Genomic DNA, 25,990 nt, shown 5'->3' with positions numbered 1-25,990 from the left:
TTACCTCGATACCTCCTGTGTTTTTATATTATAGCCGTATCAATTTATTCCATATTGCAATGAACTTTGCATTAAATAATCAGTGAATAACCGAACTTAAAACTAAGGTTCAGTAAAAGTTGCTGATTAAAAAACAAAAAGCTTTTGGTCCCAAAATTTTGAGAACAAACCAGTTTCACCAACTGCCATAGATGCACTAAAATCGCCACAGAAATGCATGATAAACTATTACTCACTTATACTAGTATGAATATCAACGTCGATAAGCACGTAAGTATGAATATCAAATTCGATATATATATATATATATATGTATCGAATTTGACCTAGCGAACTGTGGAATCGACTCCCCGGGGGTCTTCCCTGAGACATAAGACCTCGTTAGACATAAGTTGTAGTGTACTCACCCCTCAAAGGCCGGCAACGCACTATAAATGGGTGTCCATGGACTGTGATAACTCCTCTTTATGGTCGCTCGTAGGCTTGTTTTCCCCTATTATATGTTTTTAAAAAATGTGTGCGTGTACTAGTGTACACACGTAAGAAGTGAAACTTCTTTATTAACTTATTTTTCGAAAAATGATCTACTATATGCCACTTTACAAAAATTGGTTAAATAAAGTTAAATTAGATAAAGTTTAAGAAAAGGCTTTTATTGACATAGACATGAATACAAAGGATACAATTATTTCATTACTACTACTAAGATTATTACAGAATTTTATTAATTATAATATAATTATTACTATCATTGTCATCGTTATTATATATTTTTTTATTAATGGCTTCGAATCAACCGTGGTAGGGACAAGAAAAATATGGCGCGTAACGGAAATATGTGACGCGTAACTGCAAAATGTGACGGTAATTTTTTTTCCAACGCCGATAAAGAAGTTTCACTTCATAAATCTGTCATGAGTTAATAATATAGTAATACACTCTAATCATAATTTAACTACTCTGTTTACGGGCAGGCGTAACTTATACGTGAGATAACTAAGGGGTCAGAGATCAGTCAAGATGTAGACTTAGACACTTGTTTAGCAGAATTGTTATCGACTCGGGACATTGAAATTTCGGCGAATTCTTAATACCTTGTCTATTATATTATTAAGAACTACAGCTTGCCTTACAAAGTGTCAAAAACATTCAGCTGTGGCCTTAATTTTACTAATAAATCATTTTAGAGCTTATGCGGCCTCACTTATATGACCAGTTTGTATTTATAGTTATGACAAGATAGTGTACAGAAGTAGTTTGTTACAGTTTTACGTTTACACTGACCTCACTAGCAAATAAAGTTACGCCTTTTACGATTAGAAACAGTAATATGTAGAAATATTTTAACTTTATAAAAATTTATGACAAACAAATTTAACTGGAATTTAATTATATATGTATTTATTTTAAGTCAATATATAACAAATATTTATATAATGTCTGTGACTATCTGTCAAGTTGATGTCACGCTGTGATGAATAGAGACAGTAAGTATAGTTAACGTGCATTTGGAATTAATAGGTATTATTTAATGGGGTTTTCAGGTTTACCTTTAGCATGATAAAATTCCGACTATTTCGGAAAAAAACAAAACACAACTTGCCTGAAGTTTGGGCTAAGCAAAAAGTGAGAGAAAAATATATTTTAATTAGTAGATATAGGAACATACATAGTATTACAGGTTCCATTGAAATCGGTACATTCCTATGGAAACGGATATGCATGTACCCATTATCAATAGACATTTGCAAAGCATACGACGGAAAGTAGAAAGTAAAATATAGCGTCAGAAGTTCTACGGGAATGTACTCTTTTGTTTTCGAACTTAAACACCGTTAAAAATTCAAAATGGCGGCAAACTTTCGTGTAACAGTGAGTGTTCGAGCTGCCAAAAATAGGTTCATTCGTTCTATTTCAGAGAATAAAATATGCTTTTAAAATTGCATCCAGGTCAATGTCATGATTAATAAGCTCGGTAAAAAAAATATCAAAATAAATACATATTAGAACATTAAAAGTGAAATCCATTTTTTTTTCTAAATATAAGCCTAAGATGTTACAGTACACAATCACAATCGTAAGTTAAGCTGGGTGTATTTTCAATTGGGTCAAGGAAAATTCAAGGAGACCAGCTAATACGTGATTCAGTTCAAGGTGATAGAATTTTTCCTCACTTTAAGGACGAGCCTATATGGGGCAACATAATAAAAAAAGTGAATAAATCAACATTGTTAAAATGGCCCATTTAATAATACCAAATATTTACTAGATGGCAGGTAATCACTCCTCTACTTAAGAACCTTACCTATCGTTTCTATAATCAACTCACGTAAATTGGAATCTTACTCAGATGGCGTCGGACATCCATTACTTATCAATGATTGCAACTCGAAAGAAGTTTTCAAAATAATATACGTGTTCCAAATTTAAAATAATTAAAAAGCTGAAAAAAGAAAAGTTTTTATGTAACAGTATTTATGGCTAGACTAGTTACAAGTGTCAGGCGTTGTATATAGCAACCGCCTACAAAAACTGACATGAACTTACCTAATATTTTTAAGTCGCTATGATATTTAAACAATTGTTCGATGTTAAATACCAAAAATAAAACTAAAAACCCCAATGGAAACCATAAGGCCGCATTAATTATTTACACGAAACGCACCTGTTGAGGACGAAGGGAGTAAGTCACGCACGAGTAATCGAATTTGTATGATAGAAAACAAAGTTCATAACACCTTTAATAGAGAATTTAATAGCCAGTGGGAAATTGCATATTCATAGATAATATTTCATTTTAAATGATTTACTTGATAAAACCGTTCTCTGCGGATATTACAACTATAAACATATATACATAGGTGGAAATAAAACATGATAATGATATAAGGTCATTATCAAAATATTATTAAAATATATTATAAAATTATACACAGATTTTTTATCTGTTTTCAAAGTAAATTATTATTTTTTACTTGCTGAACTTTATTGTATATTTAGTGCGTAATTAGTAAGTAATATGAAAAATTACATTACACATTAATTATTTATATGATAAGATCATTGATGTTAAATTATCATTACCCTAATTTGTCATTTATAAATCATAATGGACATCTCATTATTGGTCATCTATCTCTAATGTGTACCTATCCCAACTGTAATTGGTCCAAGCGAGTAGTGAAAATGCTTAACCTAGAAACAGGACCTAAACTAGAAATATACAAAGACCTTCAGAGTACACTTAGCGCTGTCGCTCTAAAGCCCTAACATCAATTTAGTTCAAAATATACATTTCGATTATGCAGACTTAACAGATTGATGTTATACATTTAGATCACGTAGTTTAGATGCATTAGGTCACGATTAAAAATGTTTCAACTGTACGCTTGTTAATATTTTTTATGGCATGACGCGCTGAGGTTATGTCGTCATATTTTAATCATATCGTAATTGTAGTTGGTAAAACCAGTAATTAAAAAAAACTAAGTTTACCTTAGATCAATCTATAAGATATTTTTAATATTCAATGAATTTTATTAAAAACGGGAACGCCACCTAAAATCCTTTGTGTTTCAGCTAATGTTTAAGTGGGTTTTGACGGGAATTTCCTAAACTGCCTGTATAGCTACGTTATTTTTTTTTAATGGCGATTAAAAAGTAACAGCTTCGTGATTGAACAATGTTTTCTAAATTTAAACTAATTTTGAATTTTTTGATGATGCATTATTGTCTTAATTTCGAAAAAGGTAAAACTATCAAAAATAGTCACTCCTATCACCTAACGGAAATACGTCGAATTACGATCAAGAGCCGTCACAATAATTATCTTTAGTTATCAACCGCTGAAACTTAAAAAGTTGCTACAACAGTTTCTCGGTATGCCTGGTCGACGTCAATATTACTATGACGAATAAAACATAATTACTAGAAAACATTTAAAAAAAACAGTATTTGAACCGTACAGGAGTTTGTAAAATAATCACACTATTCACTTAAGGGTCAGACTAACGCATTAATTTGAACGCATTATATTAAACTTCGAAACAGCCTCAAAACTTCCATTAATCCAACTTACTTTGTTAAAGTCCTAAATTACCAAACTTACCTTTTTTGTATGGTAAGGATTTATCATATCCTTACTTTTTGTTTTACTTAATTTTTTTAAGATTAAAGGATGGACGTCTTTATGTTGGTTTTCAATTTTTTTTAACATTTTATGGGCTGGTTTCCAATACCAGCTAAAATGTGGAAAATGTATAAGCATTCCATCAGATAGTAATGGCTAGACCATAGGGCCACGTACCCATGGGCTTCACTGTTGGCTGACCACGACCATCTTAACGAAATAAAACCGGTTCTACCGCCCTTTTGTGACTACATAAAAACTTACCGCGACAATCAAATTGAAGAAGAAGAGCACGTATTTCACAAAACTAATTCCACACCCCATTTTGAACACACTTCGAACACAAACTACACAAGTTAGGGTCACACACAATTTTGTTTACGAACGCACGAACGTATACAAACTCCACTAGGCAACAAGCGCGACTAAACGACTAATGAAAATAAAGGGCGCTCGGCAGCCATGAGCCAGTGTTGCCGCGTTCTTAAATATAAGTTTCCAATTATTACCCAAAACACCCTCAAGTACTTCATAATAAGTTAATTATATTAGAGATTGCCTCATATAACTTTAATACAAATCTGGAATTTCTGTTTGTACAAATCACTGGAATTTCTGTTTGTACAAATCACTGGAATTTCTGTGTGATACTTAAATGCAATTGTTATTTATAGAGATTTTTACGTAACTATAATTTAACTCTACTGTCAACAGTAATCGAACTACAAATAAAGTTCAAGGAATATTCTTACACATAATTATAGGATAGGATTTTTATTTACTCTTTAAAAAAATACCGGATTATCATACTTAAATGGCAGCACTGAAAAAAGCGAGAGTCTGCAATCGCGATGGCGACGGCTCCGGGGTCTCGCCCCTCGCCCCGCGCGTTCATGAGACATGAATCGTGACCCCTCATTCAATCTATTGAACATCTCGCTTACACTTATGGTTAATAGGACATCTCTGTCTTATTTTTGTCTCTTATCTAGACAAAGAATCCTTTGGAATGCAATATTCTTAATTGCTAAGACAAAAATATAAGCTATCACGCTCCTTCGAGTTCGTTACCGCATAATTAAAACAAATGCAAGAAATATATAATATAAACTTATGAATATTATTGTACTTGCCGTGCCTCGTTGCTTAATTCGGTTGTAAAGTTCATTAAGTAACAACCAAACAAATTTTCGTTTTCACATACAAGAATTTTATAATTACTTTATGTTAGGTGGTGTCCTCAAAATATTATTTTAGATATAACATCGAACATTTATCTTTAAACAGCAATATTATCGAAACAAAATAGGTTCTTTAAAAGTACAAACTTTCAATTCACTTTCTCGTTAAACTTGGATTGATAACCAATACCATATAACTTGATTCGATATAGAAAGTTGAGGTAAGTATTACCTGTGGTATTACATTATTATTGATATAAATACATATACATATTTTTTAGAACATGAATGGTAATATTATTTTAGTATTAAAATTTAATCGAACCAAGTCTTACCACCTCGTTATAAAATTACATAAAAAACCAGTGGTGCTACAAGCCTTGGTTGTTTCCGATTTTTTTTTTTTTTATACAAAAAAAATATTAGTCTCTGTCGATCTCTGCCTATTCATCATCATAGACACCATTTTAATATTTATGAATTTATTTAGGAACCAAAACAGATACACCTTATAAAATGAAAAGTAAAAAATTAATTTCATGATTAACATTGGATACCACAAAGAGTTTCACTGATAAAAAATAGGATACAAAGCAAAACATGACAGCAGAACGTTAACTAAGTGGACAATACAACACAAAATTTATAAATCACGACAACGACAAACATACCAGTAGCTGTAATAAAGAAGAAAGACACAAGGCTTAGGACATTAATACTTTTTTAACTTCTTATTAAATGAAGAGTAGAGGAACGAAATAAGGTCGATAATTGTAGCAGAATTCGAAGTAGAACACATCCTCTGAAGAACCTCGCGGAACACAATGTTGGTTCTGGGAGTCGAAAAGTTAAAGGTTCTGTGCCAGCGTAGAGATCTGGCAGGAACAACAGTTATGACTTTGAGAAGATCTGCACAAGTGAGTCCATGTACAAATATTTTACTTATAAGTGACACAATATATCAAATTATACCTAATACTCAAAGACAGTAACTTATATTTCTTAAACATTTCATACAAGAGCTCACTCAAAGCTCAGCTCAAAGCCAAATATATGTACATACCTACATATAGGTATTAAATTATAGATTAGTTAACATAGTAAGTTCTAGTCAAATGCATTTAAGAAATGCCATTTCTTTATAGACCATTGTTTCAGTTACCAAGACATACTGTTTTCCTTCACATACCGAATCGCGCTATCAAAGTATGTATTTCCGATAGCATATATATACAACATCCCGACCACACCACAGGCTATCAACTGGTACAACAATAGTAGTTTAACTGCAAGGATTTTCCCTTAAGGTTATAGAAACAACACACAGGATCATACCCATAACCACTGCAGAAGTGTTAACCTAACAGTGCTAAATATTTCTGGATTTTATACGAATCAGATAGAGCAGTGATGGTCTAGTTGTTTAAGCGTGTGGCCCCCATCCCTAACGGAGCGTTCGAATCACGACTGTGACATGGAATTTTCTTTTGATATAATTAACACCAAGTCTGAAAGATAAAGGCAAACATGCGAAAACCGGATTGACTAGAAAGTTCAAACCCAAATATCGATGTGTCTATAGAGCCTAATTTATCCAAAAACGGATGCAATCTGGGATTCCATTTAGTCCATTCAGTAGTTAGTTGTAACGCCACTAAATTATTATCTACTCTGATATTATAAAGAGGTAGGATTTGATTGTTTGTTTGCTGTTGGCTCCAAAACTACAGGACTGTTTATCGCTGTTATCGCTGAGGAACATAGGTTATAATTATATTTCAAGGGTAGGATTGTGTATGAAATTACGATAGAGTAAAGGCGTGAATAACAATAAAGATTTTTTTTAATCGCGTTAAGCTATTGATAATTGAGCAAAGTGATGTACTTCAGTTTTATAGAAAACCATATCTACAAAATATCCGCGATACTATGTCTAACAAAATATAATCTTTTTGCATTTAAAAGTGTATTAACCAAGATAAGCTTTTTGCTATAAGATCATCATGGTCCAACCGAGTGAATGCGGGAACCTAGTTAGTTATTGATAATAATCAGACTAGTTATTAAATAAGGCACAGACCAGTTAATACATTTTATTATATTAAACATACAAATTCAAAGCACAGCACACAACCACATTGATACCATTAAACAGTATAAAAACTTAATTAACCTTAAAATTATTTACGTAAATTACGTATTTAAAATACTTACTACACAAAAATATAAGATGGTAAGTATCGTAAAGTTCGTTAAAATTATTCAATATACCGTGGACGGTAATAACAAAATTTGGCCTCAAAGAATTCTACTTTAGTCATAGTATAGCTTTTATGAATCCAAGTTTTTAATTAGGAATTCGACGGGGCCTACGATTAGAAATAAAGCTCGCTAACTGGACTTCCGTGGTTGGAGAAAGTTCGCTCATTTAAAAAGAAAATATATAGAAAACGTCTTTCGCGCGCGCATCTAATTTGACATGGTAAAGTAAAGCCTATATTATCCATTTGTACTCTATCACAATCTCGACTTGATCACTGTTAAATGTACCGTAGTTGTCTTGAAACAAGATTTAATTTTGATTGATGTTGATGTACTGGCACACTATGGCTCGAAGGTCCGAATGTGAATTCCCGACGGAACAGTATTTGTTTTTTTTTTAGTGGACAGAAGTGATAGTAAAAAAGTATCAACAGAAAATATGAAAATTGTGTCTGACTAAAGCAGAACTATACTTAATTACACAAACCTATCCATGATCCAGCATTGGATCAAAGATATAGTTAATTTTCAGACTGGTTTGGGATTTTTGGTCCATACACCGCGCTCTCATGTAGCGATTTTTCATAACGATTCGCATTTCATAGATTATAGAATACACGTGTTAATACTTTGGCAAGGTTTGTGCAGGCGCGGTGGGAGATGCTAATAGGGAGTCATCTGGTGCAGCAAAAGTGGACTCTCGGGCGATAGTTGAGGTTCGTATGGACGCACGCCGCTTCTCCTTGATAGCATGAGCGAGGAAAAACGTGCAGAAAATTCCGGTACTCTGAAACAAAATCGTTTATTGATAAATACAATATAATGATCAAACTATGAATAAATACATTATTAAATGGAGCAGTGCTACAATGCTAAAAAATTGAACATAATTAAATCAAAAGGAGGGCAACTGGCGGCAGCAACTATCGCTTTCGAGCGATCTCTTCCAGGCAACCACTGTGAGTAAAGAAAAAAATAAAAATGTATTAAATAGAAAGTAAAAAGACACATAAATCGCTAATAATTTAAGATAAGTCTCACGTCAGTTAGTAAGAAAGTTAGGGATACGATGTGGACAGGTAATGTTTGTACAGAAGAAATTTAAAGGAAGATAGAGAAGATCTTATTTAAAATCTTTATAAAAATCAGCTCCCGGCGGGGGCCTACTCCAATTTTTCCCACGCTATTTTATTGGATATAGTACATACATATAGTTGGATTTATTGGTGATGTATTTTTACAGTAACTTGATGCGGTTCAAGTATAAATACTTTAAAACTATAAACAACGATAAATTTACAATGATTGCTGTGTGCTAGAATACAATAATCCCTATTAGGTTGATTGTTCTTAACTTGGGTACAATGTAATGAATCTAAGAGGCTATTGTTCTCATAATTAGGACTTATGAGTCACACATCTCTGTACCAAGAATTCCCGACAACATGATTTTTAAGGAAAACAGCAGTCTTCAGTAAACTTAAACTGCATTATCATTGTCTTATTAAATCAAATTTTTGTCTCTTTTATTAAAATTTAACGTTTTCGTGTACCCTCAATATACAACAGGCATCACATCATTCCATTTCCCTCCTTTTCGTTAAAGCCAAAACTCACAAATGTTCAGATTGATCATTCTGACAAATGGCTTTGGATATATGTACATTTATGTAAATGTGCGGCATTTTAAAATCGATATTCGTTTTAGTTTTTATGGTTATGGAATAGTTTTGTTTAATTCCTTTTCATCATCTCTTCGTGTACATTAAAAATTGTATTTTATTGTTCCTGTACCGCTGTGTGCCGAGCGTTGGCATGCTCTTATAAATAAATATAATAAATATAACGTTAACGAATTCAGACATGTATACATAATTAAGGAAGCAATTTATTTCATGTGACCATTATACAATCGTTAAACACAACATAAGCTAATGCGTAACATAATTAAAACAATGGTAATCAAAGAGATTTTATTCAAATGAATCATTGCAGTAATACGTTTGTTTACGTTACGAACTGTTAATCAGTGGAAAGGTTACGTAATCTTATTTATTTATAATGCAAAGACAATAGAATAAGAGGTAAAGAACTTGTTATTTAAATATGTTATTAAATTGAAAACTCGAATTATCAAGTATGCAATGACATGTCAATTGATAAATAATGTGGTAAGGTCAGGTCTGTATCTTCTATTGCACTCTCCGTGGTGAGTGTTCAGGGGAGTTGTTTTGATTAATACCTGCAGCTGAGTTTTATCCACAACCTCAAAGCCTTGAAATTCTACTCGTATCACCTCGACGTCCTTAGTTCCACAACTGAGCGTTTTTTTATAGAAGTTTCTGCCATGCACCATAACTATGTGGAACCAGCTGCCCACTAAAGTATTTTCGAACTTCCGACTTGGGTTTTCAAGCGGACTTCAAGAAAAGAGCGTAGCAAATAAAAGGCAACGCACTCGCGAGCCTTCTGGCAATGTGAGTGTCCATGGGCGGCGGTATCACTCAACATCAGATATCCTCCTGCCCGCTATAAAAAAGTATAAAATCGAAAACAGAAGTGATAAACACTCCAGAGAGAGACTATCAATATGGCAACGAATTATCATTGCGAAGGCGAAGAAAGACGAAAACCTACAACCCAATTCTGCAGTAAGTCTGCACGCTCTCTGCCCACTTAGAGGAAATGGGATCTTAAGTCAACTCCCGAGTTTATAATGGTCTTCCATTAATTTCCGTTCTATATTTAACTTGGATTAAAGATCCTATTTTAAATAAAATAGAAACGAAATCGAAGACTAATTATATTCTTACACAAGATTTGTAGACATGCACTATCAAAAGATATTTCGTATGAATATCAATTAAATTTGATACACAGCAAGGCCCTGTCTTGAATCCTCTCAAATATATAGTCTTTAACGTAAGTATATAACTGCTGTAATAGTTATATCCGTATTTAAGATAACAAATATTGTATAAAGCACCAGAATTCATGTGCGATTCAAGTGATTCAGACTTTATAATCCTTGCATTGATTTCAACCCAATCGGGAACACGTTTGGATGTTAGTAGCAAATGTCCATTCAAACTTTCACGTAATATTTTTATCGTATGTATTTCGTGTTATTGGGTCCGGATGAGGTCCAGTACTACTAGTTTTATAATAGTAGTAATCAGTTCCTCTTTACCAAAAGAGAAACTTACTAAGAGATTCTAAACGGTGATTTCATATGGAACTATACGTAGTTTGGCATTTAAGCTGACGTTTTAGTAACGCATATCTCTTCAGTTTTATTTATTTCGTAATCCTATTGCGATATACATTATATATAACAAAATCAATTATACTAGCCAAAGATGGAATTTAAAATATATACAAAAAGGCTCAAACATACAAAAGGACAAAATCAATACAAAATATTAAATACATTTATCTAGGTGATACCTAATTCGGCCGTGTTGGTGTAAAACGTGAGGGTGTGTGTGTGTGGGGTGTGCTCATGATTCAGGTGATTTAGGGTCACTGCACACATGTTAACTCGGAAGGGACCGTATCACCTCGAGCGGTTCAGTATTGTTTGTATGAAACTCACTAATGCAACGCACACTAATCGGAATCGTAACGTATTGCCTCGCCTCGAAACAGGCTCAGAACCGCGCTTATGGCTCGTCGTCCCCGAACTCACGTCCCTTCGTCATCTCCTGCCCCTTTCTCCTTCCTCTTCATCAAGTTCCATGGCCATCCATCTCAAGTATTGTAAACCGGGACGTAAACGTGCGCTACATTTGCATTGTATTGCATTGTGCCAACCAGGTCCGAGTTGATATGTGTGCCTTAAGCATATTCCGTGAATTTTTTTAACTCTTATCGCGCTTTATACATATGGTTTGGTAGATACGAATTTAAAGTACTGTTTTAATGTATTGCCAGTAACCATATCTCAAAATGAACTATGGCTGTGAACTATAAACTATGTTAGGTTATCACTTAGCGTATAACATGATCCGATTATAGGTATATGTAACTGTATATTGTCGTCCTCTCATTTCAAAGGTTCAAAATCAGCAGAATTTTCGAAACATGGTCTGCAAAATCCATCCTAGGAGATCAGGCCACTCTTATTCGAATTCCTCGAAAATATAACAGCTCAACACAAGTAGTGCTCCAGAGCTTAAGATATTCGGGAGGGCCAATCAATCAAGAAAAATACATTGTTAAGTGCCTGATCCGATACCTTATCAGCTATTTTACTAGATTTTTCCTTTTTAAACAATAATCTAAAATTGGAAGTGTTTTTTATTGAATTTTTACTTTTTAATTTCGTCGTGCATTTTAGAAAAGATAGCTGTAACGTATACTGTAGATATGTATGATGAACTTTAATCTAATATATAAAATTCTCGTGTCACAATGTTCGTTCCCATACTCTTATGAAAGACCGATTCTTATGAATTTTTTATGTCTATCTTCAATCTATCTTTCAAACTAGTGATAAAGGGCATCCAGTCCAAAAAAAAAATATTATTTCTTAGATACAATTTTGATTTTTTTAGTATGTGGCATTAAAAATACATACAACCCTAAAAAAGTTTTCTACACTAGAAATTCTCTATAAATTATTTACATGGCAAAACAAAGTTTGTCAGGTCAGCCAGTAAATGTATATATATCTGGTTTAGAATATTAAAAAGCATTATTATGTTGTAGACTTTCACGTTTGTCGAGCGACGCGTCGGCAAGCTTTATAAACAAAATAAAGAAAAATCGTTACTTAAACCTGTCTATGGTTTATGTCTAACATATATTTAATATACACATTCATATTACACAACCACATCGTAGGATCAGCTCGACCTCGTTTCCCCTGTGGAGATCTCCAATTTAAACAACTGATATCTAGCTGTCTCACCCTAATGTACCATTTGTGAGAGAGATAGCTAGTGTAATCACAGAGGTTAATTTGCTCCCACGCAGGTGCATGTAGCAAATACCTAATGATCGTTGAAGCACATCCTCATATCATATGATTATTGTTTTAATATATCTACGACCTATAATGGTATGTGAAATAGAGAAAATGTATGCAATAATTGTATAATAAATAATACAATAAAAAGCCTTTAATACAATGCTTAATGTTAAACATAATGTGCCTTAAGTAATATACTATTTAGTCCCTATCTATACATAATATCTATCGGCAATCGGTATTTTTTTTATTTAGAGCCTGTCCTTCGACGAATGCGTCCCCTAATTTTTACCAGTCGTGGCGTGTGCTATCTCTAGTGCTTTGAATCTACATTGAACCCGGAACCTTTTTTATATGGATATAGATACCGGCAAACATCTTGAGCAAATCGGACGGTGTAGTGGTGCGGCGGCGGCGAGAGAGTGACGTGTCGATCGCGTGATTGGTAAATCAGTTACGTTTGTGTCCCGCGCTGTGTACGATGCGCAAACTTTTCCCCACTCCCTGGTTAATTGCTCAAGAAGTTTCCCGGCATCTTTACTAGCGGACCCGAGAGACGTTGTCTTGCATGATATTTTCAGCGATTAGGACATAAAAACTATGAAAGTACCAACTGCAGCGCCATCTGCCGAGCTGATTTGTGAATCTAAACGCCAATAAAGTCCTTTAAGAGGAGTTTAGTTGACACACACACGTTCACATGCAGTAGAATTATATATATAAAGATATTTGCATAGTTAACAATAATTAAATAAAAAATCGTATATTAATACAAGTGCTTTTAATAACCAAAAGTTTTAGGCACATTGCACAAGGCACAACAGCCTTTTTAGGCTTATGTTAAAAGAGATTCTAATTCCAACGTATTTTGTAACCTTGACTTTGCAAAATCAGTTGCTAGCCAAGGTGTTTTCAAAATCCTTCAAGAGCGTATTATTTTTAGCTGGCAATTTGCGAGTTTTGTCGTTGTGTGTATATAGTATACGGTATTATAAATATCAATCAATTTGGGAAATCCGTAAAATAAACAAAAATTATAATTTATATGGCTCGAAGGGGCTGCTGAAGTCCATATCGGATGACGTCATTGCGTATATTTAGAGCAATGTCATTTGACTAATACTTGTGGTCACAATTGGGATTTATCTGGAGTTGCATCGTATCACGAATAAAAATACGGTCAGCATATATCCAAAATGCATTGTAAGTATATCACTCTAAAATGGCCGACTATACGAGATTTTGGCGAGAATGCGAGACAAGTGGAAGAACTTCAAGGATCAGCTATAGAGATTATAATCACGAATAGAGTTTTATACCGCGCCATCAGTTACCTACGAAAACTACGAGATGGGTATCGCTGTCGCTATTGAAAGTTACAGAGTACCAGTGCTGCTGGTCTTCGCATTCTTGATTCTTTTCATAACTCGACGTCAAGTGCTGATGACAGTTGAGAATAAAGCACATGCTGACCAAGACTATAGCTCCAAAAAGCTTCCTAATATTTCGCTTTAAAACGGAAACGGAGGAAAAAGTGTCTTATATTACGTATAGACCTTGAGTCACTAATTATCGCAAGACAAGACGGTTGAGGCCATCGCATGTATGGTAGAGTGAGGTCACAACCCACTGTGAATATTATGTCATTGTTTTAGCCTTTCCTCATGTACTATTGGGAAATTCGTACACATCATGAATACTAATTATTCACCTATATCTGAAATTTATGTTGTCATACTATCCTCAGAACATATCAGAGGAAATATTTGTAAAAAAATGCTACACAAGGGCGTAAAACAAGAACAATCTTTCGTAAAAATAACTCAAAGGTAATTTCAAATATTTTAAGCGCGATGTTACATTACATAAAAATCAATTATCTTCTTGCAACACCGAAGAATCGTAAGAATTTGAGTTGTTAACAAACCGCGAAAATTACCGCGAATTTTATGCCTAACGTATTACAAGGTTAAGCGGTTGGAATTAGGCGTTTGCTTAATTCGACGTTTAACTTTCAAGGCCGTCAAGATTTCATTCTTTGACTACAAGTTTATAACTAGTATTGGAACTAAGTCAGGCGTTAGAAATATTGAGATTAAGAGACGTATATCACACGATTTTGACAGATGAAAGAAGTTTGCGCTCACTTACATCATAGACAAATAAAGTAAAATTTGCTTGAATGTGGTATTATTAATTAGTAGTTTATCAAGGTTACTTAAGTTCATTGGAAGATAAAGAGTACTATACATTGTAGTCACCAAAAGGATTCTTTAACACTGTCTAAGGAATTCGAGAAGTGCCGCTTATGTGCTCGTCTTGGCGGACGCATTGCCGTGCACATGGTGTAATATGAAATTTTGGATTAGGTTCTATAAGATGCTTAAAGTCTCTAATCTAATAATATAAAAACTGACCATTTAAATCATTATTATTACGTCGTCTGATATTTATTATGGCCAATTCTGAAATCAAAAGCGTATAATTTACGAGAAGAACTGAGAATAAAATTATATTTATTAGACCAATATTTTTAATAGAGCAGCCAGAGCAGTATGAGCCTAGTGGCTTCAGCTTCACCCTGAGGTCGTAGGTTCGATACCTGCTTGTACACCAATGGACTTACAGTCTTTGTATTTAACGTCCGGTCGAAAAGAGAAGAGAAACATGAGAAAACCGGCTTGCCTTGACCTGACGCAAAAAGTCGACGGCGTGTGTCAGGCATAGGATCAGCAACTTGCCTATTAGATTGACAAATGATCATAAGATAAATACAGAAGTCTGAGGCCCAGACCTAAAAAGGTTGTATGGCTACTGGTTTTTTTGAGCTGCATCGTCTTAAAGGATATACTATATTTTCGATCAAATAATAATTTGTATCATAAAAAATTCTAAGTGATTGTTAATTTTATTTGTAGCCCCAAAATCCCCGATGGGACGTTATTATAATTTTTATGGCTAAAAGTATATTACCTAATTAAGTGAACAAAAAGCATTGTCTACTTAAATTGGCCTGAAGACATCCCCCCAATTATGTTGCGTACTTCTGCTCCTGCTTTGGCTTCGGTCCTAACACACCTTTTTCGCTACCTGTACTCCCGCAGTGCTGGAATACCACTTCAATACATCAAGTATCACCCAACAGCCACAAACTCTTTGTTCTCCAAAATAATGGAAACCATTATCATTAGCCGATAAGACATAATATTAAAATAATCAAGTTCTGCTATTTTATCACAAACAACAATAATACCTCGTTATCTTAATAGTTCGTATAAATAATGAATGCAATAAAAATCTTTCTCGTGATAACTTGTAAATATTTATTTTTAAAACAATGGAGGTCGGTGATTGAGCGGACAATGGCACTTCACACTTGGTTACTATTTTAAAGTTTAGTAAAAAGAGTAAGTAATGACAAGGGTACGAAAGGGACTGCTTAGGTGGTATAGCCATGTAGAATGAATAAGGAGTGGTCAACAAGTAGGACATAAAAAGCAACCATGGATGGTGAAGTCGGATTGGGTAGGCCACGTACATACCAAGTTCAGGACGTGCTAGAGAAGGGACAAGATATAAGTAACAACCGACGACCATGAATGTCATGAAAGTGGACGAACCGATATAGGAGGGCATCAATTATATTAGAACATAAGCAATCTAGCAAGGGAAAGAAATTAAACAAGCAACCACAATAAAAAATAAACAAATAACAACTAAAACTAAATATAATTAATCTCCCTTGCAAGAAGTTGTCCAAATTTCGAAAAAAATTGGACTTGGTTTGGAATTGGTTGGAGCAAGGTCCGGGGAGTACGGAGGATGTCTTAGACATTCCAATTGAAGCTCTTCTAATTTGGTAGCCGTCTGTTGTGCAGTGTGTGTTCTAGCGCTGTCGTGAAGTAGCAGTGGCGTGGAGCGATTGACCAGCCTAGGTTGTTTAGCCGCTAGCTTTTCCATCATGGTTTGCAATTGCTGACAATAGACATCAGCCGTAATAGTCTGGCCAGATTTGAGAAACCTGTAATGAACAATACTAGTGCCGGTGCCAGTCACCAAACGCTTACAAGTAACTTTTCGGAGAATGACGGTCATCGAAGCACAAATACATTAGTAAATAGCTGTACAAATTTGAATTTGAAATTCCTTACCAAAGAGGAGGTATTTGAGGTCAAAGTGGCCAGTACGACAAAACGCCAATTTCATATGTAAGGACCTAATATTTTCACCAATGTTAGTAATTTGTAAGAGCGAGATAGCCTATTCACTGGATCATTGAAAGTAGCAGATATGCGAGCCGTAGGTACGTATAGAGCTATGTACGTAGAGCTTGGCGATTAAAAAGAGTGGCGGAGAGTTTATTGCCAGTTCTTCTCATCCATTCTAAGCCCTTGATTTGAGAACTGGCAGTAAATGTAAAATTAGAAACATTTAATATATATATTTCTTTTTTATTGACGTTCATAAGTGTACATTGTGTTACCTATATGAAATAATGATTTTTGACTTTCAGAAGACTTTTAGTTCTTAGAACTCAGGACCGCACCAATTAGAGATCACGTCGTGTCTCGTGCCATGATCGTGGTCTCTCTTCTCTTGCTTGTGAATAAAGCGTATTGAGGGCTGTCTGTGTATGTGTTGCGCTATGAAAATCCTAATTCATTTACTTAAAGACTAAAATTACAAATGTTGCTAGAATGATATAAATAATGAATTTGTATCCCGTACAAATGTTCATACCAATTCAAAGCTCAAAAGGGGATCTGATATCTAGCAAGGATAAGTCTTCAATTTCTAAATTGAGGAAATTTTCATAATTTAGCGAACGCGTCAGGAGGTCACAGTTAAAGTATATAGTATAATGACTAATTTAAATTGTTCTTATATAGAAACTCTTAAAACTTTATAAATGCGTAAAACGGTAAAAAGTGCCCAGGCTGAAAGCGAGGCCCTCCTGGAACCGCCCCTTCCTTTGACAATACGATAAGCACGTAAACAGAACAAGGTGAGCCAGGAGCCACCAGAGATTATGTCCTTGCTTGTCCTTAAATTCAAAGCCCTTGTTAAACGTAAATTAATTGATAAAGCTTTTTATAAATTTGACGAATACTTAAATGATCCTAATCCTTGGAATCCCAAGTTCCGAGATTTGCTCCAGTTCAATTTGTATGACTAAACTTAGCTATTAAAAAGAGTGGCGGAAAGTTTCTTGCCAGTTCTTCTGACCCGCTCTACGCCCTTGACTTGCGAACTGGTAGTAAATGTAAATTTACAATTAATTTAACTTCTTTTTGACGTTCATAAGTGTACTTGTTTACCTATATAAATAAAAATATTTTGAGTTTGCTTATTTAAGGAAAGATAGCAGAGACGGCTGCTCGTAGCGTCCACAAATCATAAGGTAAAAAAAAAGTGTCGTGTGTTGGGAGACCGTTAAAATATTACTCCTACAAACAAACTTTGATAAAAGTATAGACAACAAAACAGTTGCCTGACGTGAATCGATTGAGCAATTAAAACTGGTCACGTCATAAACATGCGATGATACGAATAATATGAATTCAATATTTTGTGACTCAGTCATATTCTCAATGTTATTTTCTTTGTTCATCACACGCTATGAGACACTGAACCAGCCGGGGAAGTACCGTGATCGCCAAGATAGACATTGCAAAATGCACTTTATTACGAAGCAATGCAGATGTTATTACAATATCGCACCCTCAATGTAATAAGGGAACAATTTTCCTGCACAGTGCAATATAAGTACATAATTACTGCCTTTTTGTGATCTACAAGTATGTTTCTACGTTTACATCAACATAGCTTTAGATTTTAAAAGTTTTGGTTACTGCTATTAGTCATAGATTATTTATAAATCTCAGAGACCACACGTTTTTTCCAATTTTAAATATTTTTAATACAATAAAAGTTAATGGTTTTTGTCTAAAAATATCTTGGCAATTATATCTTACCTACATAAAGGTGCACTTGTTCGTGCTACATTAAGGATTACATATGTTGGAAAGATTACATTGTTATTTGACGATAACAATAACTACAATTTATTAAAATACTTGTACGGTATTTCTGACATTATAAAAAAAACATGGCGACGTAAGTGGCGAAGTCGGGACCGGGCACTACACACCGGCTGTACGCCGTGCAACATTAACCTTTTAAAATTCAAATATTTATTATTATTTTTATATACAATAATGCAATGTAATTATTAGCGCGAACTATGACAAAATGATTTTTCATATAAGGAGTGTTCAATATAAGGTAAAAATGAGTAATATTCTTCTATTAAATGTTAAGTTTTTTTTTTAGTTTCTGTAGTCACCTACCATGTAACATTTAGCATATCTTTTTTCTAATACTCTAATCTAAAATCTTATTCCTGATCCTTAAAACCCTTTAATAGTATAAACTATGTATGTACACCGTGGCTACTACTGAGTCTCTACGGTATTTCAAGATGATTTTATTACTCCGGTGAATAACGGGGATTTCGAACCATTGCAACTCTGTGAGCTGGGGGAGGTATCTAGTTGAAACAAAAGCACTTTAGCGAGTTTGCTGTTGCTTGCGTATTTCCATTCCATTCGTAAATTTTATTGTTTTTTGACCTGCGTACAAAGTCCCCTTAATAGTAACTCGATGAATAAGATTATGATCGATATTCGATCATTTCTTTGAAGTTGGAGTCATCGCTTAAAATCTTTTTGCAACAAACCCAAACAGCTTTGTGAAATTCTCAGTCTTGTTCGTTTCTGAGTGTGAAAACAATGTGTCACCCAGTGCGATGACAGTTTTTTCATACCCAAAGGATAGACACTTCCTATAGAAATCCTCATTTTTTTGCTTTAACACAAACAGTAACTCAACAATTCAACAAGACGATGTTTTCAAATTGTTTAATAATTTGTTCAGTAACTACCGTTGTAGGGTGTCCCGTGCGTCGGTCGTTGTTAATGGAAGGTCTTCCTCTCTTTCATCACCACAGACCAAAGTGCAACCGTAGATTTAAGTATTCTGGCTCGACGTCTGATGATGAAACTCAGCCGGAGGTATTAATACAAACAACTCCTCTGAACTCTATCCATGGTAAATGCGGTAGAAGATGCAGAGTGACGTCTTCGCAACGCCAAGGCATCGAACCGTTTAGAAAGGGATTGGTCGTCGACGATTCGATCCGCTCTTCGTTGAATACGGTCAAGTGGAAGAAGCTGGAACTAGGGAGCTACCACCCAGATGTGAGAACTGTACTTCATGTAGGGCCGAATTTTCACTTTATATAGTTGCAAGAGGTGACCCGGATGAAGTACAATCTTGCCTTTCTGAGCACACCAAGTTTTTTGGAGGCTAATTTAGCCTTTCCCTCTAAATGACCGCGTAATTGAACGTCGTTTGATATGTCAACGCTGAAGATTCCGATACTGACTGTGGCTTTAAGAGGATTGTCTTCGAAAAGAGGATTACAGACAAAGGGTGTGTTTTTTGTTGCGGAAAACGCGTAAACTTGTGTCTTCTTGGGGTTAAATTCAATTGGGAGATTCCACGTTTTGACCGCAACCCTTTTACAATGTCAAATTAATAATTATTTATAAATTTGTGTTTTTGTTCCATTCTCATATTATTAGTGTCGTTGTGTTTGTTTTGTTTAAAAAGTTTGCTGTTACATTCGTATATATATAAAGTATTGTAAAAATATAAAATATTTATAAAAAATTGTTTCCTTATTTTGAAGAGTGAATATCTAGCAATATCATTACGTAGTTCGACAAATATAAAAAGGTTACTTAAATCACATTCGATTTTCGGGACTTAGATTTACCTAAGCTGAATTCTTTACGATGTTTTCCTTCATCGTAGAAGCAAGTATCAACTGCGGCCATATCACAGGGCTGGGTCCGCCTAGCAACTATTCTATCACTGCTTTAGTATAAGTTGGTCTGTGAGCCCTAAACTCTCCATCTACTGTCATTTACACAATCCTTCCTATTAACCGAAAAATTCGTGTCAAAACATAATAATGGAGGTGGTCAACTTCATCAACATCACTTTGATGGTTGGAAGTCGTCAACGATCCGCTTCACAACATATTTTCTTTTTGAAAACGAACTCTTGCGAACTGTAGAATCGACTCCCGGTGGAGGACTTCCCTAGAAGATACGACCTCCAATTGTTTAAGGCCTCCTTATCTCGGCCTCCCTCGTCCCTCAAAGGCCAACAAAGCAGCCACGAAAATGGGTGTTCCTGGGCTGCGTTGACGGCCCTTTTTGGGTGTTGCGTAGGATCGTTTTCCCCCCAATCCTATAAAAAGAGGCTCACCTGATGTTAAGTGATACCGCCGCATGTGGACACTCACCTTTGTTGGAAAATGCTGGGCCCTCAGTCCTATGAGTATCGCTACTTAAACGTGAAATTAATGAAGGTTGTGAAAGCCCTATACATCATTTTAAAACAGAACTAACCTGAATAACAGACGCAATAAGCGCAACCATGGCAACAAAAAGCAGTTGCTCCTTCGCATACACGTGAAGCAAGTTACCACAGCCACGCTGGTATACCGTAGTACAGTCTGCAGTGTATGGCTTCTGTATTGAATCTAGGGGACCCTGGCCACAGCAGGAGAATGGCACGTGTCCCGTAGAACTGTAGTCTGCGGGACCGCTGACGCCACAGCATTCGAACTAGAAAATCATATTAAACATTTTTTATACAGAACTGGACAGACGTTTGGTCACAGTCCCACCTGCTGTTAAGTGAGATGCGATGGTGGAGGGCATGCCTGACCAGGAGATGCCTATTTAATCGCAGCTTAAATTACCCCATAGTAGGTACTGTCTAGGGAATATTGGAGATTTTAGATTGAAGAAGAAGTTCCACTCCTTTGCTGTTTTTATAAAAAATGGAGAATTGGAGATATCAATAACTAAGTGGAGAAACCAGTGTGCTTCTAGATAAGCGTTAATATGATTTATTCATGTAATCATGTAATGGGATACAAGATGCCGCTTTTAGTTGCTTTTTTGATAACAGTAAAATAGCACAGGGCATAGTAGTGTCTTGAAACCCTTGAACTAAAAAGTGTTGAGTTCGTTAATTTGCAAGCCTTTTTGTTTATATACGGAGTGGCGAACGCAGAAATTATAAATTTATTGTACGCGTTGTCCTTTAATTTATATATATAAGACACGATATAGGGTAAGGTTGTTTAGTTATGATCAATAGTACGTTTTGAAAAAATATTTCAATACTGAGTTTGATTTTTGACCAGAAAATTATACACAAACCATCGCTGCCCACCCACCTGTAGTAGAACTGACACGTATACCTGGTAAAGGGCAGAGGGAAGGGGGAGAAGAAACCCTAGTCTCCAGCCTACTCAGACTGCTGGTAAATCCACCACTAATATTCTAGTATAGTATAGCACCACTAATATAGTTTAGTAGGTACTACTAAACTATATGAAATTGGGAACACAAACTAGAACTGGAACAGGCTCCTACAATACAGCTCCCGATACATCAGACGCCTGATGTGATATATTTTCTTATAACTCGTAGCCAATACATTATATTATACCGTAACATATAAACATGTATTTTATAATTACAAACAATAAAATTAAGGTATCGCAATAATCACAGGGATTTACGTGCGGCCCCGGCTTTGTTGTAACTACTCAAGGTGGTATTAGTGGTTATTGTCACCGAGTCTCTGAATAGCATTGCTTTGTGTGAGTCGAGTATAAAAAATACAAATGCGACAATTTAGACTTCCAGTTTTTATATGAAACCTACCTCAGGTTCATAGTGAACAGGTATCATGCGTAGTAATTACATAGAATTGTATAATTGTGGCAATAGTCTGTGGTAAAATCAATGCTTTTCCCAAACATGATGTTACTATTGATAATACATACTTAGGCCTGAAGCTTGTAGCAACCATGTCTTTAAATATATACTACTGACAATTTTTTCAATGTACTCAATAAAATAATAGCTCCCCAGAGCGTTGCCTAATTAATTAACGGCTTGAACGCAGAAATTATTTATTGTACGCGTTGTCCTTTAATTAATGTATTTCAGACACGATATGGGGTAAGGTTGTTTAATTATGATCAATTCGCTTTGAAATATTTATCTTTAAATTTGAATTACAAGTTTATTTGAAATAGAAAAGTATATTTCGTAACCAAAACTACGGCGGTGTGACTACTAGGAGCGAACGAGCACTGCCCGAAAATTCCTTTTGCTGCACGAGACAGTGTTGCCAGATGGACTCAGAGTCTCCCTAGACTAATTTGATTTTCCCCCAGAAATCCCCTAGGATGCCCTCACCAAGCGGATGGTGGCATGGGCCATGGCGTGATTCTTTAAAGCGGTGGTCATCTTTCTTTCTTTGAATGGTTAAGAAATGAAAGGCTTTACGCAAAATATCTCTAATAGAAAATGGATTGACAGGTTCAAGTTTTAAACGGCTTTTTGGTCAAACGAATATAGAATGAGTAAGGTATTCTACTCTTACGATGTGTTCGTACTTAAATTTAGTTCCAAAATTAGGAACGTGATATACAATAGCAAAAAAAGCTGTATTTGAAGTGAATAAGAATCTAGGGGAAATCTTCTGACACGGCAACACTGATACGAGATCCATTATCAGGCGAGTAGCTTGGGTGATATGATGTTAAATAAGACTCGCGTATGTCAAAAACGTTTTGAGTATAACAAAAAACATATATAAGAATACGAGACTTAGTGCGACCTGCACTAAGTCTCGTATTCTTATAATAATTCTCTATGACAGTATTTTCCAACCTATTTTGTGGCAAGCCCCACCTTAGCCTTTCTTAAAATGTTATGCCCTATGTCACATTTTTGATATTTACAATTTAATTATTTACTAAATAAAACTTATATGATGGGGAGAAATCACTAGGAGACAAACTTCCCGAAATCTAGAACGGGTTTTTACTTGGGCATTTCCATAGTTTATAATAATTTGTTGTTTTGTTATAAACAATAAATAAATGACATCGTACGTATACATGAAAGGAATGTTTACGAAATATTTTTCACCCAGAGAGCATGTTATGGCTATATTTATATATAAATAGATAACTCGTTTATTTACAATGAAAGTGGTAAATTCAGATTGATTACTTATAAACATACCGCATAATTAGCCATATAATAGTTATAGAATGTTATTTTAATCATGTCATAATAATAAGAACAGTTAAGATATTTATAATTGTAAAAACTTATGACCTAAAAACTTTCCCAATGCGTTTGATGTTCCCTAAACTTTATCAGCCTTAATTATTAACCATAACCTGCAGTTTCAGTCTTAATCTATATCTGATAATAGATATTCTAGAAGGATAAGTAAAAGTTGCAAGTGAGTTCATTTTTGTAAATATATATGATAAAAGTACCTTTACGTGAAGTCTATCCCATCGTATTGAGTCCGGATTTGTTTCTTTTGTACTAGTTTCTAGGAAATAGGCAGTCATCGTAGTTTTAATGTCAATTTCAATATTGTCCCATACAACCATGGCCCATACAAAACAAACAAATTCTATAATCACCACTAGCAAAATTAAAATGCCAGCCTGAAATGAGAAAAATATTGTTAAAATTTGACGCTAGATGGCGCTATATTACAAACAAAAATAAGAAATCTAATTTGCTATTACGAAAAATAAATTTTTAATGAACCGTTTGGGCTTAAATTGTATATCACCTTACAAAAATATATTTTATATTCACCGTGACCACGCACGCATGTTATGTAAATAATTATAAGTTTATAATAATAATACATAGCTTCAATCCGTTTAAAAGATGTTCTCTTAATATTTTGTATTTCCATACATATTAATCTTACTAAATAACTTATTATAAATGTATATAAGGATGATAAATATAGAAATCATTCGTCGTAACTTAATTAATAATTATTATTTTAATGTTTTGATAAATAAACATTCATTACCAATATTACGTGTATTTGGTGCATAGATTTCGCTGTCCTCCACCCAATCCAGGCAATCGAACATGTAATGATAGCCATCATTAGCAGAAGTATCGCTGGATACTCCACATTTACACCAATGAAATGCCGGTATACAAATAAACGGTATAACAGAAACCCACTAGCACCGAAAAGTACGACCGCTGACATCTGTTGAGCACATAAAAAAATACATAAAACTCGTTATTATACGCCCAAGTGAGCATGCTCCTAAATACATTTAAAACCACAGAGCAAATACATAGAAACTAGCGCTGTGCAAGAGGAAAATCTGAGAAAATGAGGTCAATGGAATTCAGCCGTATTATCGTGAACTATATTGTGTGGGAAAGAGTTGATTACAAAAGAATCAGTGACTGTTTTTAAACATTAAACCTATATATTGAATAAAAATCGCCCTTCATTCTACAACAATGAATAAAAAACTTGTTTTTGTTGCAACGAGTTGTCCGCGTTGTTATGACAACAAAGCTGATTCAGCATAACGGGAACGATTCAACAAAACGGCCGGAATACAATTCTATAGCAAAATACTCACTGCGAATAAAACATTGAACGTTAGCACGAGATATTTCCAACAATTTGAGGAAAGAGCCATTGTGAACCGTTCACATGTCCGAGATCTAATAACGTGTTTAATCTCGAAACAAAAGCACGGTCGTTCCACCTCAAGGAGTACTGTTTGTATGTCGCTTCGTCCGCGTAACTCAAGTTACAACTGAGTGTGCATCGCGCACAATAAAATAAAACAATTATACTCTATTAAATATTGAAGTGAATGAAAATGTTCTTGGAAAGCGGAATGCGCTTGATGCTGTTTATCAGCTTATCGCATTGATAAATGTTTTCGTAATCTAACCTACTTTTAAATGCTATGTCTTTTCTCGTACGCTGTCGATGTATTAATAGCGAGAGACATTTTCTATTTTTAACGCTTTTATCCCGGAGTTATTGCAGATATTCAGTACTTACAAAAACATTTAAGTAGGAGTATACTTTTGAGTGTTGAGTTTAATTCTCTTTGTAAATTAGATAAAAATAGATATCATAGACACATAAGTAGCTATCAGTTACTATAGATATTTCGTATAGATTTATTTAATATTAACTGTCCATTCGTATAATGAGAGCAGACGTTACCTAAATCGCACATTTAATTTAACATTGAACCGTTATTTTGATACATACGTAATTAGAATAATTAATGTACATATATTTAAATGAACGACACTAAATTTGTTTATATGGCCTAATAATTAATTGTGTAGATCTTAGGACTGACTTTTGATTTTCGTGGCACGAAACATATGTCCGGTCTTTCTTATACAAAAAAATTAAATCTTCGAGTAATAACTACATCAAACGCAATATGAAAAAAAACGTAACATATATTTGTTA

At 34.5% G+C, this 25,990-nt stretch overlaps 2 protein-coding genes across 3 annotated transcripts in view; both read right to left on the bottom strand.

Moving 5' to 3' along the window:
• Window positions 1-4,575, bottom strand: part of LOC123708325 (CD63 antigen-like) — a 31,095-nt gene extending 26,520 nt beyond the window's left edge. For both annotated transcript variants that reach the window (XM_045658996.1, XM_045658997.1), the window contains exon 1: window positions 4,394-4,575. In XM_045658996.1, coding sequence (XP_045514952.1) covers window positions 4,394-4,453 — 60 coding nt within the window. In that variant the 5' untranslated portion in view covers window positions 4,454-4,575. The remainder of the gene's footprint in view (window positions 1-4,393) is intronic.
• A 3,298-nt stretch (window positions 4,576-7,873) lies between these two features.
• On the bottom strand, window positions 7,874-25,409 carry LOC123708864 (23 kDa integral membrane protein-like). The gene is made up of 5 exons (XM_045659803.1): window positions 25,131-25,409; window positions 24,554-24,742; window positions 23,994-24,170; window positions 21,025-21,243; window positions 7,874-8,359 (listed from the first exon to the last, which is right to left on the bottom strand). The coding sequence occupies exons 1-5, from the start codon at window positions 25,188-25,190 to the stop codon at window positions 8,195-8,197; spliced, it is 810 nt and encodes a 269-aa protein (XP_045515759.1). The 5' UTR covers window positions 25,191-25,409; the 3' UTR covers window positions 7,874-8,194.
• Window positions 25,410-25,990: the final 581 nt, after the last annotated feature.

This window comes from Pieris brassicae, chromosome 4 (genome assembly GCF_905147105.1).
Source record: "Pieris brassicae chromosome 4, ilPieBrab1.1, whole genome shotgun sequence".
Lineage (NCBI taxonomy): Eukaryota > Metazoa > Arthropoda > Insecta > Lepidoptera > Pieridae > Pieris > Pieris brassicae.
This window is presented reverse-complemented; position numbering and strand designations above follow the sequence as displayed.